At 34.4% G+C, this 14,649-nt stretch overlaps 3 protein-coding genes across 5 annotated transcripts in view; 1 reads left to right on the top strand and 2 right to left on the bottom strand.

The window, feature by feature from the left end:
- LOC113226174 (calcium/calmodulin-dependent 3',5'-cyclic nucleotide phosphodiesterase 1-like) overlaps nucleotides 1-14,649 on the top strand; it is a 371,342-nt gene that overhangs the window by 87,667 nt on the left and 269,026 nt on the right. The gene's annotated exons all lie outside the window — the stretch shown is intronic.
- Nucleotides 1,416-5,325, bottom strand: LOC113226177 (maltase A1-like). Of its 2 annotated transcripts, none has more exons than XM_026458711.1 (10): nucleotides 5,307-5,325; nucleotides 4,973-5,127; nucleotides 4,637-4,816; nucleotides 4,393-4,550; nucleotides 3,652-4,230; nucleotides 3,468-3,575; nucleotides 3,240-3,390; nucleotides 2,678-2,873; nucleotides 1,773-1,910; nucleotides 1,416-1,567 (listed from the first exon to the last, which is right to left on the bottom strand). In XM_026458711.1, the coding sequence occupies exons 2-10, from the start codon at nucleotides 5,118-5,120 to the stop codon at nucleotides 1,498-1,500; spliced, it is 1,728 nt and encodes a 575-aa protein (XP_026314496.1). In that variant the 5' UTR covers nucleotides 5,121-5,127; nucleotides 5,307-5,325; the 3' UTR covers nucleotides 1,416-1,497. The 2 variants fall into 2 exon arrangements, with proteins under 2 accessions (XP_026314496.1, XP_026314497.1); XM_026458712.1 differs by having other exon boundaries at nucleotides 5,293-5,310.
- The window catches only part of LOC113226178 (maltase A1-like), a 5,306-nt gene continuing 3,286 nt past the window's right edge, over nucleotides 12,630-14,649 (bottom strand). The window contains exons 7-9 of the mRNA XM_026458713.1: nucleotides 14,007-14,202; nucleotides 12,926-13,063; nucleotides 12,630-12,770 (exon numbers count right to left, since the gene is read on the bottom strand). Coding sequence (XP_026314498.1) covers nucleotides 12,701-12,770; nucleotides 12,926-13,063; nucleotides 14,007-14,202 — 404 coding nt within the window. The 3' untranslated portion in view covers nucleotides 12,630-12,700. The remainder of the gene's footprint in view (nucleotides 12,771-12,925; nucleotides 13,064-14,006; nucleotides 14,203-14,649) is intronic.

Raw genomic sequence — 14,649 nt, 5'->3', positions numbered from 1 at the left:
AATGAGATACAGGCAGGTGTATCGTTCTAATGTACGCTCTCAATGAATTATTCATTATACAACGATGTTATGTATTTGCCGAAGCATAAATCAATATTGGGATTTTAACCTCGTTCGTTATTCGCTAATTTGACAAAATTCAACATTGAAGCAGGTTGTTATTCTCAAAGGCCAATAGTGTAGAGTAGTTCTATATCATACAATGGTATTTCTGTTAAGCCTAAGGTGAAGGTCTTTCATAGAATAGATTTTGAGGAAGTTCAATACTTGCATCAAATGCGTATATATCTTTGCCATCTGATTCTTGTATCCGAGACTATATTTTAGGCGGTAAGGTGTGGGGGCCGCCCGCGTATACGACAATCCGCACGCAGAAAATTAATACGATTAAATAAAAACAGGCGGAGAAAATATGACACAGACATCCGACGTTAACAAGCGCCCGATAGACTGATGACAGGGCAGCGGGCGGCGTGGTATGTCCTTAAACCGCTGGATAACTTCCTATGTATATAATACAGCAGGTTCTCTATAGTAGTTAAAGAGAAATATATCCGTATAACAAATAATTCGATTTTATATGATCGGGTAAAGTACTTCTCATCCTATGAAACATTAGCTCATTCTTTAAACAATATCCTTAGGTGTATCGTAAATTTTTTGTAAGGCCTTGATCTAGTTTTTTCTCTCCGATTTTGATAATATTTCAATACCGCCGTAATAAATTCTAGTGACCCAAAGGGAGTTGTGTAGAGATGATATCAAATATGTACATAACAGAATACGAAGCGTCAAATACGAAGCTAATAAAGCCAGGCAAATGAGACTTGGTACAAATACATCAGCGTAGTATTAACAAATAATAGAAATATTAATTTAACTTTTTATAAAAAACCGACCTCAAAATCTGTCTGTGTGTTCGACAGTCTGTCGAATTACATGTATTTGCCAAATTTTATCGAAATCGGTTACGGGAAAGTGGGTAAAATCGTGTAAACTAGGTTCTTCCCTAATTCGTTACCCAAAGGTGAAATATTTATTTCAAAATTGAATGAGACCACTATAATAATACCCTATCTCTTTTCTACAAAAAAAAGAGTCGAGTTTCAAACCTAGCGTATCTGTGGCGGTGCCTTTATTAACAAGATCTCGCTAAGGTTGTGTATTCGGATTACCCCCAAGACATTTAATATAATTTACATCTGTCCTAAAGTAAGTGAAACTCTATTAATTCCTGAAAAAACTTAATGTAAGCTTACAGTTCCAACCAAATTGATTATTATTATTTCTTACAAATTTATTCCTATCTCCATTAAATATAATATTGAGACGAACCAGCATTCGCATTTATATCTATAGGTATGAAGTTCACAAAAAACACGTCATCTTTATTTAAACTTTATTTCTTATATGGCATTATGTGGAAATTTTTGTTTACGATTGCAATAATTCTGGCCTAGACCGTTGTGTAACAGGAACTCTAATTTATTTTCGACTTTATTTCACCACTTCAAGTACTAAGGCTTCATAAGCGTTAATGTCCACGGCTTTAACGTTTAGTACATCTCTGAAAGGCAAAATTTGATTAAGTCACAACTGTATAAGCCCTTAAAGAATCCAATTTCATAAAGATTTTAAAATGGCAAAGCTGAACGTAATTCAATCTTAAAAAAATCTTTTGAGTTTCACTGACTTTGCCAAGGCAATTTTCGTTACGATTGTGTATTAGAAGTACAAATTGACTATGGTAAAGATACTTTATATCACCTTACCCAATATTTTTATTAGAATTAACGCTTGTAAGAGCCACTCTGACTTGACCGATGACATTTTCAAAGTAGCTTATGTCTAGAGTGTATGGAACATCTCTGAAGTTGATCAAAACTACATAGTTCTCCTTGTTATACCACCTGTCAATAATAAAAAAATTGTGTTTGATCATCAAGGTCTGTCTTTATCGCCCTTAACATTTATCGAACTAGCGTAAATTTGCTACACCTTGTTTTATTTAGTATATATTATCAGAATATAAATGAAAACTCACAACTGTGAGGATACTTAGTAAATTTCAACTTTCAAACATCATCGTCTAAAAATTTATACACTAGGCAGCGACCAAAAGTGCTTTTACTGCCTTCTTTGTCGAACGGTTAAACCATACTGATCTGCTACGCAGAGGTCCCAGCTTCGATTTCCGGGCCGGGAGATATATTTGTGAGTTTGGGTGTAATTTGAGGTTGTCTATGATTGTTTCCATGGCACCCGTGACACAGGGTTTCCTTAGTGCGGGGCTATGAGTGCGCGCATTATTATTATTTTTTTATGCGGTGACAAAATGATTGTGATTCAAATTTGCACAACAGGTTATGGTTACGTAATGGTAGGCAACTTCACAAATGAACAAATCCTTAAAACAGTAATCTAATAACGTTATCTGGATCTTATCTCCAAATCATTGGTTTATTTCTCATGATGCGCTATGTTACTAAAAAGTACTTGAAAATCAATGCCGATTTGTCAGATATAACTTCAAATCGCTATCTGTTTTCATTTCCTCAGAAATGTTTACATTTTCTCAGTTTCGTAAATCATTATAACCAAGAATAAGCTGTTTTTGACAACATTTGGTACTAAATATTCTCCAACAGTATAAAATTAAATTCAAAATATAACTCACCTTCTGAAACCTAAAACATCTCTATTGAAAGCAACAGATTCATATCGTCCATGACGGAATATCTTCTCAGTTCGTAGCTTAGCCAGAGCTTTGTATACGTTCAAGTGCGATTTTTCAGTATTGCGTTGGTATTCCACGTTCAAGGTTTCGTAGCCAGCAGCGACAGGCAGCCACGTTTTATCCGCAGTCGAGAAACCTAGAACAAAAGTTTTATTAGGCTTCTATTAAATATCACACTATTATTCCATATCACAATGTTGTGAATTCATCGAAAGTAGCAGTAGTTACCGCCTACATATACTTCCACAAAATCTTCTGCACTGCTAGATCTTTTTCCGGTTGTTTAGGGTTCATTTAAATAGGTACGCTTTCATTCTTAAAAGAAGGTAATGTTAGGTAATCAAACATAATAATTGCTCCATTAATTAAGGACCGATTTCATGGAATTGCTCGTCGAAATTCACTTGAATGTTTCTGTGAAACGATGTTTGATTACAATTCCTTTTCACTGAAATGATTTCACGACCTGAAACGCTTAATCAGCTATAAATTACTTTCTTACCAGCATTTTTCTCAGCACTCCATTGGAATGGAGTTCGCGCAGGATCTCTTGAAAGTTTCCAGTAGTTCACAGGGTCGTCAGTGTTACATCCACTCGGATCGACGGTATCTTCCCAGCTTACGTATCCGTCGACCATACCAATTTCTTCACCCTACGAAAACCATTTGCCATAGGTTGTTTACTTGATTTTTTCGTGTTTATAAACGACAGGGTTTTTAGTAAACTTACCAAGTAAGTGACAGCAATACCAGGCATTAACAGAAGGATCATGTTCATTCCATCAACTAATTCAGGACTATATCTCGATGCAAGTCTGCTTTTGTCATGGTTCCCAGCCTTAAATACGATAAAAATAGCGTTAGTTGTTTTTGATAAACAAAAGTATTTGAAATTTCATTATAACTATACTTGCCACCCAGTTTGAAAGTTTGTCAATAGGTTTAAAAGTAGGAAACTTGTCGAGAGCATATTTAATTTCGAATGCTGTTGAATCACGATTGACATCACTAATGAGTGCAAAATTGAACGGCATCTGGCCACCTTCACGTTCACCATCTCCAAAATATCTCATAGTTTGTTCAGGTGAAGCATAAATCTCAATCATCATTACTTTAGTAGATTTATCTTTAGCAGAGTACTCATCAAATATTTCTCTCCACTGGTAAACCATGTCATAAGTTTCATCTTGATGTAAGGTATAAATATGATCAAGGTAACCGTAATCGTCAGGGTCATCAGTTGATCGTGTAAGTGGCTCGTCAGGGTATTTCCCACCGAACGCCTCTTTGTCAACTTCGAACAAATGTGCTATAGCATCGACTCTAAAACCTGCGATGCCCATATCTAACCAATAACGAATAACGTTCTTCATTTCTTCGACCACGTCAGGGTTTCGGTAATTCAAATCAGGCTGTCCAATGACAAATTGGTGAAGGTAGAATTTGCCTACTTCTTCTCTATACTCCCATGCACTTTTGCGAAAATTACTGACCTGTAAAGTAATGTTTTTTTTTACATTTTAGTTTTTACATGTTTAATAATGGAGCTTATGTGTCCACATACTGTTAGCTAAATAGCCTACTTTAAATGTAGGTATTTAATTGTTTCTTTTGCTGTTCTTGTTTTAGAACATATTATAAAATTTATATTATACCCAGTTGTTAGGAGGTTGAAGATTTCCGTTTTCATCTACTACTCCGTCTTCCCAAATGAAGTAGTTATAATATTTCTCGTGACCCTTTAGTGCTTCTTGAAACCACATGCTCTCATTGCTTGTATGGTTTGGTACAAAATCAAGTACGATTTTGATGTCTGGGGAAAAGGGAATTCATATTAAAAAAAAAATTAAAAACATTCTTTGAACACTTTAAGCAGAATCAAAACTAGTAAGTTCATACCTAGCTCCTTAGCTTTAGCCAATAATCTTTGGAAATCTTCCATAGTACCGTATTCTTCTTGGATCTGGTAAAAATCAGAAATGTCGTACCCAAAATCGTACATAGGTGACTTGAAAATTGGCGAAAGCCATGTTGCCCCAATCCCCATTTCTTTGAGATGTTCAAGTTTTGACGTTATTCCTGTAAAACAAAACAATAATAACATGTCACGGATCAATTTACATAAATATGTAGGTATGATTAATGGTATGTTTTTCTCAGTCAAAGCATAAAAAGTTTACTCTACAATCGCTTATTAAAAAAATACTGCTTTACACACAATACATTTTTACTTACCATTTATGTCACCTATACCATCACCATCGCTGTCCATAAAAGATCTTGGATAGATTTGATAGAAAATGGTCTTCTCCCACCAATCAAGTTCTCTTTCTTCTGCTTGTACAAAGAGACATAGTAATGGCAGTAGAACTATCCACTTCATCTTGGACCTAGAAAAAAATTAGAAGTTTTAGTTTATTTTAACTTTCAAGAGATGGACACCCGGCTTTGCCACAAATCGCAGTAACGGAAATTTTAATTATCAATACATTGGTAATATAATCCATTTTAAAATAGAAAAAGTAATATTTGAAAATGGAAGACAAAAATCTAACAGTGCTGTTCTTACCCGGCGGAGTCTAAATACACGATGCTCTCTGTTGATACAGAATCACCTTTTTATATGAAAAAAACAGATAAAAGATTATAAATATATCAAAAACGTAACGTAAACTCGGGCATTATTATCATCAGATCTTGAATTGCTGGTAGCTGCAACCAAGTTCATACATTGTACAAATAAATATATATACATACCTACTTCTGTTATTTTCTGAATCTACATTTTAACTAATGTAGTTTCAGACTACTTAAACATATTCATACCATTACATATCGGTAATTTGAGAACAATCCTCCGACGCATGGCACTTGCAGAGAAAAACCCGCCTGTGATCGGATCTTCTTAAGGCTTGAACAGTCACGAATGACTTTGACGATTTGACCTTAGAGGCAGTAGTAACAATTTCAAGCGCCATCTATCGACCACTCGCTTATACTTCACAAAGTTAAATAAAGATAAGTTGTAAATTAGAATACAGAAGAGTCATAAGTGTTTTTTTGTGATATATACCTACGATGTTATTCCCTCAGAGACATTCGAGAATAAACCATCTTAAAAATAAACATTACATAATATTTTAGGGTCAAAATTGTAATAGCATAAATAGTGAATATAATATGTAGATCATGCAATGATTCGATCGTTAGTTGATAGGATCAATTAACAACTAATACTTCTATTTTCAACTAAAAAAAGAGAAGTAGAAAAGAATATTGAAATTAAAACAAATACTTTTATTCGCTATATTTTAAATGCATTTAACAAACTTCAATATTTACTAATTAATATGCGCCATTGAAAGTATCACTTTATGTATTATTTATTCAATTTATTTTATACAAATTAATAATAATAATAATAAAAATAAAAGTGATTACGACCAATACGACTAATTGGTTTTTAACTGATGGAAATTCCAACAATAAGAAATACAAAGTACAGTATAACAGTACGTACTTTGCGCGAGGTTCAATAAATATACATTAAAGTAGGTACTTTGTTAACTAAATTGTTAACATTAAAAAGCGTCAAAGTCTAAATAGCCAGGACAAGTAGTTTAATTGGACTAGGAGTATTTTCTGGTTCAAGAATGGGTTCTTCGTCACGAGAGCAAATATTTGCGATATTTTTTGGATCAGTGGTGGTTTTATTTTCTATTTTCTTTAAAACAAAACTGCGGCTAGCGGCGGTGGGCGGAAAATGCAGTATAATTTCATTTCTACTAAATAAAGTGGATATATCTTTGTGTCTTGCGGTGCAGCGCGGCGCAGCCTGACGTCACCAGCTTGTGAGCTTGTGAACCCACTCGCGAGGGAAGGAATTACTTTTTTCAAATAATAACACTTCACTTATGAATTATATAAGTTAAAAAAAAAGTAAACAATACATTCTGTTTTAAATTATATCATCTATTTTTTCGTGTAAATTTTATAAACAACGGATGTTTGCAAGTAAAGAGAAATTGCTTTTTATTCAATTTGAAGGACGTAACTGTAATATTTATTTTCGTAAAAAGATCTTAATAAATTGTAGTTTTGGTCAATACGTTCAATTATTCATGTGATTATTGGACTATTATTATTATCGGGAATTTAATTTAAAAAGAGCCTAATTCGTCAATCTGGCATTTGTTGCAGCCTTGATATAAGCGTCTACCCGCTACTCTTATTGACCATCTGACGAAACATTTAGGCGCCGGCTGAAAAACTTTTTCTTGGAAAATCCTTTACACTCTGTAAATGAATTTATGGACCTAAAAACGTAACGATGTTGAGTATTTTCTATTTTATTTTAATTTTTAGCGCATTGACATATTAATAACAGATAACAATTATACAAAATATTTGTCAATGACGATCCTTGATGGAGAATGATATTTGATATTGTGACGATTTCAAGTGTAATAATGCTTACCTATGAAATAAAGATTATTTTGAATTTGAATTTGAATTTGATATTATGTAATTTAATGACAACAATATTTTTAACAACAAAAATTAATGAATTTTTGATTTTCTATTGGTTGTGTATTTTTCTTATAATTTTCATTTTTGTTTGACGATATCAATATAATTTTTTTATACTCTGACATGTAGTGCAATTTATAGTGTAATATTATATTTGAGAAATAAATGAATCAGAATCTAAATCAATGCTTTGTGCAGTATCTTGACTTCGTTCGACGAAGGATCGGCCAATAAACTATTGCACCACCCAGTCTCTTGTATGCTAGCCACGTTGCCCAACTGCCTCTTTGAAGAAATGTGCCTAGATCGCAACGTCAGCTCCGTCAAGACACTAAATCTATACAGCATACCATTATCAATCCATTGAACTTCCAGTGGCTCAGGTTAAATTGTTTTGTACCTTAACTCTTTTTAATAATCTGTTCTTTGGATCTTTCGCTGGTGGCAATATGTTTTATATTTATGTAGGCAGTCGGTGTAACAAGGCAAAATAGACAATCCTATCGCCACTTTAATAAGCTCGCTTAGCAAATAAATATACCTTTTCGTTACCGACAATACCAACGTTTGACGTCGCCCACTGAAGCCTGATTATTTTGGAATTACATACGTAATTCTAAGATCTGGTCTATAATCGCATAACCTATCGGAGTACTTCAAATTATCCAGGTTGACCGAACTATGAATTTAAGCGAATTTTTAGAGTCTATCAAAATAATGTTCCAGTATAGTATATTAAAGAAAGCATCGATCAGTTCAATCTAAAAAAAATTGTGGTTTATCCATGGATCAAGTCGAATCAAAATACGTGTCTTGGCCAAGAAGACGAATGTCGTTCGTAATGGTAGCATTATGTAGTTAATTGTAGGAATGAGACTTAATAGCAAGAATGACGACAATAATAAGAAGACAGATGTTTCTGAAATTCAATTTCTTGTTTAATATCACCGTGTAACTCGATATTTCTTTTCCTATGATAATATCAATTTTATTTCCCAATGTAAGGAGCAAGCATTATTAGATTATGATAATGAGCTACAAGATGTATTGTACCAATATACGGACATAGTGAATTGTTCGTATACAAAAATATTATGTATTTCCCGATATTTGGATTTATTATTCACTAATTTCTCAAAATTCAACATTGAAGCAAGTTGTTATACACAACGATAACCGTTGTAGCGCCGATTTAAAGTAGCTGCTTCTGGTATTTAAATAAATAAAATAAATCATTTATTGTCTCAGAATAACATTTTTTTTAAATTTATATATAGCAAAGAAGTCAAAACAGTAAAAGTAAATTGAGACAATAGGCATGGGTTCAGCTTAAGGTGAAACGGCGATGGTACCCTGTTTTTCAGCCTCTGCCTACTCCCTTATGGTATTGAGCGGGAGTCATTGCTACGAGAGCTTTCGTCTTAATCTATTCCTTATAAACTAGCTCGTAACGATATCCAAAATAACAAATGCACGTAAAATTATAATTATAGTTATTGGCTTAATGATAATTAATGTCTAAAAAAAGGGAAAAAGAACATAATACAAGCAAATGATTATCACTAATATCAGGTTTCTTACCGCGGTATGACTTCTTTTTATTTTCCCGATATTTCGGAACGGTTGCACGCTCCATGGTCACGGGTTGACTGGACGGCGGCAGATGACAGCTTTAAGAGCAGACATATCTGTCTACCCTCTTGCGCTGTCGATGACTACCTTCATCGCGATTTGTTGTGGCGTTACCATTGTCACTCACTTTTTTAATACAAATAATACAAGCAAAGAAGTTCATGGGGTTTGACCATTTGACAACAACTTCATGGGGCTTGACTTCATATATCTACGGACTTGACATTGTGTGTATACGTGTGCGTGAGTGTTATATCTTTTATTATTTCAATAGTTATTTATCTTAGGGATTTGTGTCAAAAGTATCTTTACTATTTTCAAAGTTTTACAGCAAGCATGCGTCAAGTTTTCGCTGCAAATTGTCGTCGTAATAATGTTGATTTATATTTTGCTTTAAAACTATTAATGCTTATTTTATTCCTTAGCTGTGGGGGTAAATCATTCCAGATACCTGCTGCACAATACTTGAAACAGCCCTTGTAACTTACAGTTTTATGTTTACCCTTATGAGACCTTTATGTACAGTAACTTTTTTCCACGTGAGTTTTTTCCAAAAAGGTATTCAGGGTTTTTATTCCATATTACCCTTTGAATGCAACAGGTTTATTGCAGTTCTCTTCAAGCACTCATGTTTAGAATCTGATTTTTATTCGAAAAGGGTGTTACGTGTTCTCTTTTTGGTACGTTAAAACAGAATCTGGAGCAAGCATTCTGGACTCGCTGAACAGATCGCTCCATGCTACTATTTAACCGGGGACCGAAAACAGAACTACAATAATTAAATTGAGACAGCACAAGAGCTTCAGTCAGAAGCACGCGTATTTCTTCTGTTATATATGGTCTTATTTTATAAAGGGTTTTAAGTCTAAAAAAAGCGTTTCTAATATTACTGTTGACATGTTGTATGTACTTTTGTTCCTATCCACGATCAGACCAAGATTACGAGTGGATGTCATTCGTTCAAAGCTATTCCATTGATTTTAATCTGCTCTTTATAGTCTGTGACCATTTGAATTTGATGTTTGGTACCCAACACTAGCATTTGAGATTTCAAAGGATTCAGTACCAATGAGTTTATTCTGACCATTTGTATGTATTGGAAAGATCATTATTTATAATATTAATAGTAGTTTTAGCGTCACGTCCTACAAAGGAATAGTACAGTTGGGTATCATCAGCATACAGGTGGTACTTACATGATTGTATGTGTAAGTAAGGTAAGTGTCTGTAAATATTGAAAATAGGATGGGACTTAACAATGATCCTTGAGGAACCCCACGCTCTATAGATTTTAGTTTCGGGAATTTCTTTCCTTCATTAACGTCATCAATAACTACCATATGCTGTCTATGAGTTAAAAATATCCTGAACTAATTACACGTGCTAGAAAATCCATAACATTGTAGCTTGGCCAATAATAATTCAACAATAATGCAACTCATTCCTAAATCAGACGCCTCAGACAGGTCATCAGTCACGTGTAAAAGAGCAGTCTCTGTTCCATATCCTCGCCGAAATCCGGATTATTTCAGCAAAACCTCACGAAAAGATTTCTTTTAGAACAAATTGTGAGGAGCTCTTTATAATTTCTTGTATCAAATAAGCATAACTACTTACGTAGTACTAGAACGTATATTTACGTTAATGCCACGGTAGACGGCGCTTAATTTAAGTTCACCTGCCCTCATTTCATTTAACATTTATATTGCTCTTCTTCTTATTCTACTGCATCTGAACTATTCGTAATTGGGATAGTCTGCAACTAATCGTCCTAGATATCATGCGTCCGCCTTGAACCACCCATCAACACCCATTTAGCTCTGTGGATTCACCGTCATAGTTAATAACGTAACCCAATCTGCGTGTTTCGCCATGTGTGAAATAACTTGTGTTTTATCGCAGACTCTTTTTAGAGAATTAGGACGTCTGCTGCAAGTTGAGGAAGAGCGCTGCAAAGGACAACTTACGAGCACGTAACCCTCACGATCTGTGTAATATAGTGCCGTTGCTAAGTACTCCTTTTACCTGCCGATCCGTCCCTCTCCTGACATTCCTTTCTTTACAATCTTCTAAAAGCAGCACGACATACGAACCACCTATCAATCCGTTCGTATGCGGCACGTACGTTCTTATAGTTTGACTGCCGCGCTACTGCATATTTCAAAAGATGTACCTAACTGAAATGTTTTCGAGTATCATTATGAAGCATATTCACACAGTCACAGGAAGTGATGATGATAAACTGACATATTACTATATAACCCGGCGACCACTGACGTATAGGGATAAGGAATTTTAAGTTGACGAATAGTTAACATACCTTGAGATTATGACATTGTCGTTGAAATGATCGTAGCTACAAAATAAAACAGCGGAATGCTTAGGGATGCGAGCTGGCAGCCTCCGGAATACCTAGGCAACCTCCAGGATGCCTCCGCAGCCTTCCTTAGGGATGCTTCGGAAGGCTTCAGGACGCCGAGCGCGACTATGCGGGTATATGGGGCGAGGAGAGGCAGAGGTCTGAAGAGAGGCCAGGCGCGAGCACAATGTCGCGATGGAATGCTGCGGCATGCCCAAGGAAACCTCAACGTGTTTAAGAATGCCGCGATATAATTACCGCCAATGTGCCAGTGTGTAGGGATGCCGAAGGATCCCCTGCCGTCCCAACCCGTCAATGGGCGCCGGGCCTAAGGTTCCTTTATCAGCTTATTATATAATAGTAATAATACTGCCGTAATGATAATGATAATGTTAAATATGATCGTAACAGAATACGAAAGATGAAATGCGGTTGTAGTCAAAAGGGTCTCTGTTAATCAATTAATGTAGAGTTAATCATGGTATTCGAAACCCTTCTACATTATTCATACAAGCTAATGAGGGCAAGCCCTCATTAGCATGTATATCAAGGATACAGAGACTGTCGGAATACACGGTAAGCTTAAGAAACAATTGAAAGAAAAGAAAACACTCGTTATATCATGACGCGGCACATATAACCGAGAAAGTACATAATAAACCAAAAACTGTGTTTGTGTGACGGCACTTATCATCACAAAATTTTACTAAGGTTATTGTATGGTCGGAAGACTACAACGTATTGAATAAATTATATTACTCCTAATATTATAAAACAAACAAAAGATTATAGGAACAAAAAAAAACGGTAAAATATTGATTAATTTAAATTTCATACGTTAAGAATTTTTTTAAAATCTTTATTTATTTAGGGGCTTTGATCGGTATTGAACATATCAGTCCCATTAAAAAATTGGTACCTCAAGAAAACACTTAATAAAGACAGATCGAAGACAGAGAAACCCAGACAGATAACTCAAAATGATTAACTAACTAACTAAACATGTATACAAAATGTCCGCGGCACTACATGTTGGCTCCGACAAAACGATTGAAACCACTCTTAACATTATTAGTCTGATGTCATAAAAGATATTGGCACCCTGTATCTCAAATACCACACAATTAAGCAATATTGGAGCGCGTATTGTATAAATCCACCATGACATTATTATCATCAGAGAAAATTTAATGGCAAATGCAGCTATCAATATAAACAAATATAACTTTAACGTCCCATATCGCGATTACCGTCGATTACCCAGACTCCACAGTGTGTTTTTATCTTCATCAAATATAATTCAAAGACGCAGTCAGCATTCAGGAGATAACCGCTCATTGGTATGAAATTAGTGAAACACAGTCGTTTGTTTTATATTGTATATATAGTAACACAGTAACAATTGTGGTTTGTATTCATTGTCTAAAAACAGGAAGTCTAGTTTATTTGACCACTTTCAGTACTAACGCTTCATATGCGTTAATATCCACAGCTTTAGCGTTCAGTACATCTCTGAAAAAAAAAAATTCTAAATTTAGTCACACAATCTTAAAATGTCAAAGCCTGAACATAATGGAATCTTAAAACAAAACTTTTAAGTTTGATCGACTTCGCGAAGTAAATTTTAATAATATAAATATAATAAAAGTTATTTTACATCAACTTACCCAACATTTTTATTAGAATTAATGCTTGTGAGAACGACCTTGACTTTACCAACAACGTTTTCAAAGTAACTTGTATCCAGGGTGTAAGGAACATCTCTGAAGTTGATCAGAATAACATAATTCTCCTTGTTGTACCACCTGTTAACGATGAATACTTATTAAAATTTGTGTTTGAGAAAAATGTGCCACTTCTGTCTACTCCCACTTTTCCTTATCACTTATGTACTCCGTGTAATCATTTTATCTTTGTCGTCTTTAATGCTACTAACTGTGGTGCTACTTCAACTTTCAACTTCTGAAACTATATCATCATCTACATATCCATAACAATTATTTAAAATATATATCAATCCACAAGGATCTAACTCATTTTAAGAAAGGTTGTATTCTTGCACTAAATAAATGCACTAAACATCGTTCCAGATTCCTTTTACCTGCAGACTACAAAATGGTTAAACATATTTCAGATTTTTAATCACGATCCATATTTTAATAGCATAATATTTGGTTTTAATTTAATTTTGGAATTAATAATTCTAAAGCAAATCTGGGGTAGGTATACCCCAAGACTGTCGTTACGATTTAGCTAACATTACTTAGATCTTATCTCCAAAGATACAGTCACTCAAGTTGTCAATATATTCTTCGCATGTGGCATTATTTTTAGTTAAATTACTTGAAAATGAGTACCTGTCCAATTGTGAAGTGTGTTAATCATATAACATCTAATCGCTATCTGTTTTCATTTTATCACAAATGTCTACTATACTGTCAGTTTAAATTTAACCATTGATAATGTGAAACCAATATACCTCAGCAATATCATCTCAAAATGTATAGTCAATAAATAAAAACTTGTAGATTTTCATAAGTATGTAACTATTTACTAAATTATTACACCTATTTGAGGATAAAAATGGTAAATCATACCGTGGTTACCTGCAAGTAGGTCGTAACAATCTGTCATAAGACAATTTGACACAATTTTGTACACTAATTGAAATCGAATATAAGCAGTTTTGACAACATTGATGATAAATATTCTCCAACTGTAAAAATCGCAATCCAAAATGAGACTCACCTTCTAAAACCTAAGACATCTCTGTTGAAAGCAACAGAGTCGTATCTTCCATGGCGGAACACCTTCTCAGTTCGCAGTTTAGCCAGAGCTTTGTATACGTTCAAGTGAGACTTTTTGTTATTGCGTTGGTATTCCACGTTCAATGTTTCATAGCCATCAGCTACAGGCAGCCATGTTTTGTCCGCAGTCGAGAAACCTGAAAAAGGTTTAGTTGGGTAGAACCGAACAAATAAACTTCAAAAAAACTACGGATTGAAAACTGGTCGCCATAATTCACACAAAAACCTAACAAGAAACCTAAGTTTCCGATGGCGAAAGAACAAAAGTTAAATAGTTAGGTTGATAGAAATTCCGTATGATCAAAAGTAATCGTTGATACTTTCCTTATAGCATCAATAAAACAATATCGACATAAATCAATTACATACCTATCGCTGTCTAAAATAGCGGCCTATCTCAGAAACATCTAATAACCTGTGTCTGCCACGCAAAACTGATATAACTTAGACAATCTCAACGTTGTCATGTGATCATTAAAGTTCTGAATCTTGGTATAAAAATTACTTTATTCGTTATAAATAATAAGTTACATTCATTCGATAGGAAATGAAACTATTTTTCCGGATTTAAATCGCGTATATTT

This window comes from Hyposmocoma kahamanoa, unplaced genomic scaffold (genome assembly GCF_003589595.1).
Source record: "Hyposmocoma kahamanoa isolate Upper Pololo Valley unplaced genomic scaffold, ASM358959v1 182, whole genome shotgun sequence".
In the NCBI taxonomy this organism is placed as follows: Eukaryota; Metazoa; Arthropoda; class Insecta; order Lepidoptera; family Cosmopterigidae; genus Hyposmocoma; species Hyposmocoma kahamanoa.
The sequence above is the reverse complement of the archived record's forward strand: the minus strand, read 5'-3'. Positions and strand labels throughout refer to the sequence as shown.

What these genes read in the sequence shown, in the direction of transcription:
- LOC113226177 (XM_026458711.1), bottom strand. Translation starts at nt 5,120, where the DNA reads ATGAAGTGGATAGTTCTACTGCCATTACTATGTCTCTTTGTACAAGCA. An exon ending in ACAAACTTTCAAACTGGGTG is followed by an intron (nt 3,576 to 3,651) that starts GCAAGTATAGTT and finishes ATCGTATTTAAG; the next exon opens with GCTGGGAACCATGACAAAAG. An exon ending in AATTCTAATAAAAATATTGG is followed by an intron (nt 1,568 to 1,772) that starts GTAAGGTGATAT and finishes TTTGCCTTTCAG; the next exon opens with AGATGTACTAAACGTTAAAG.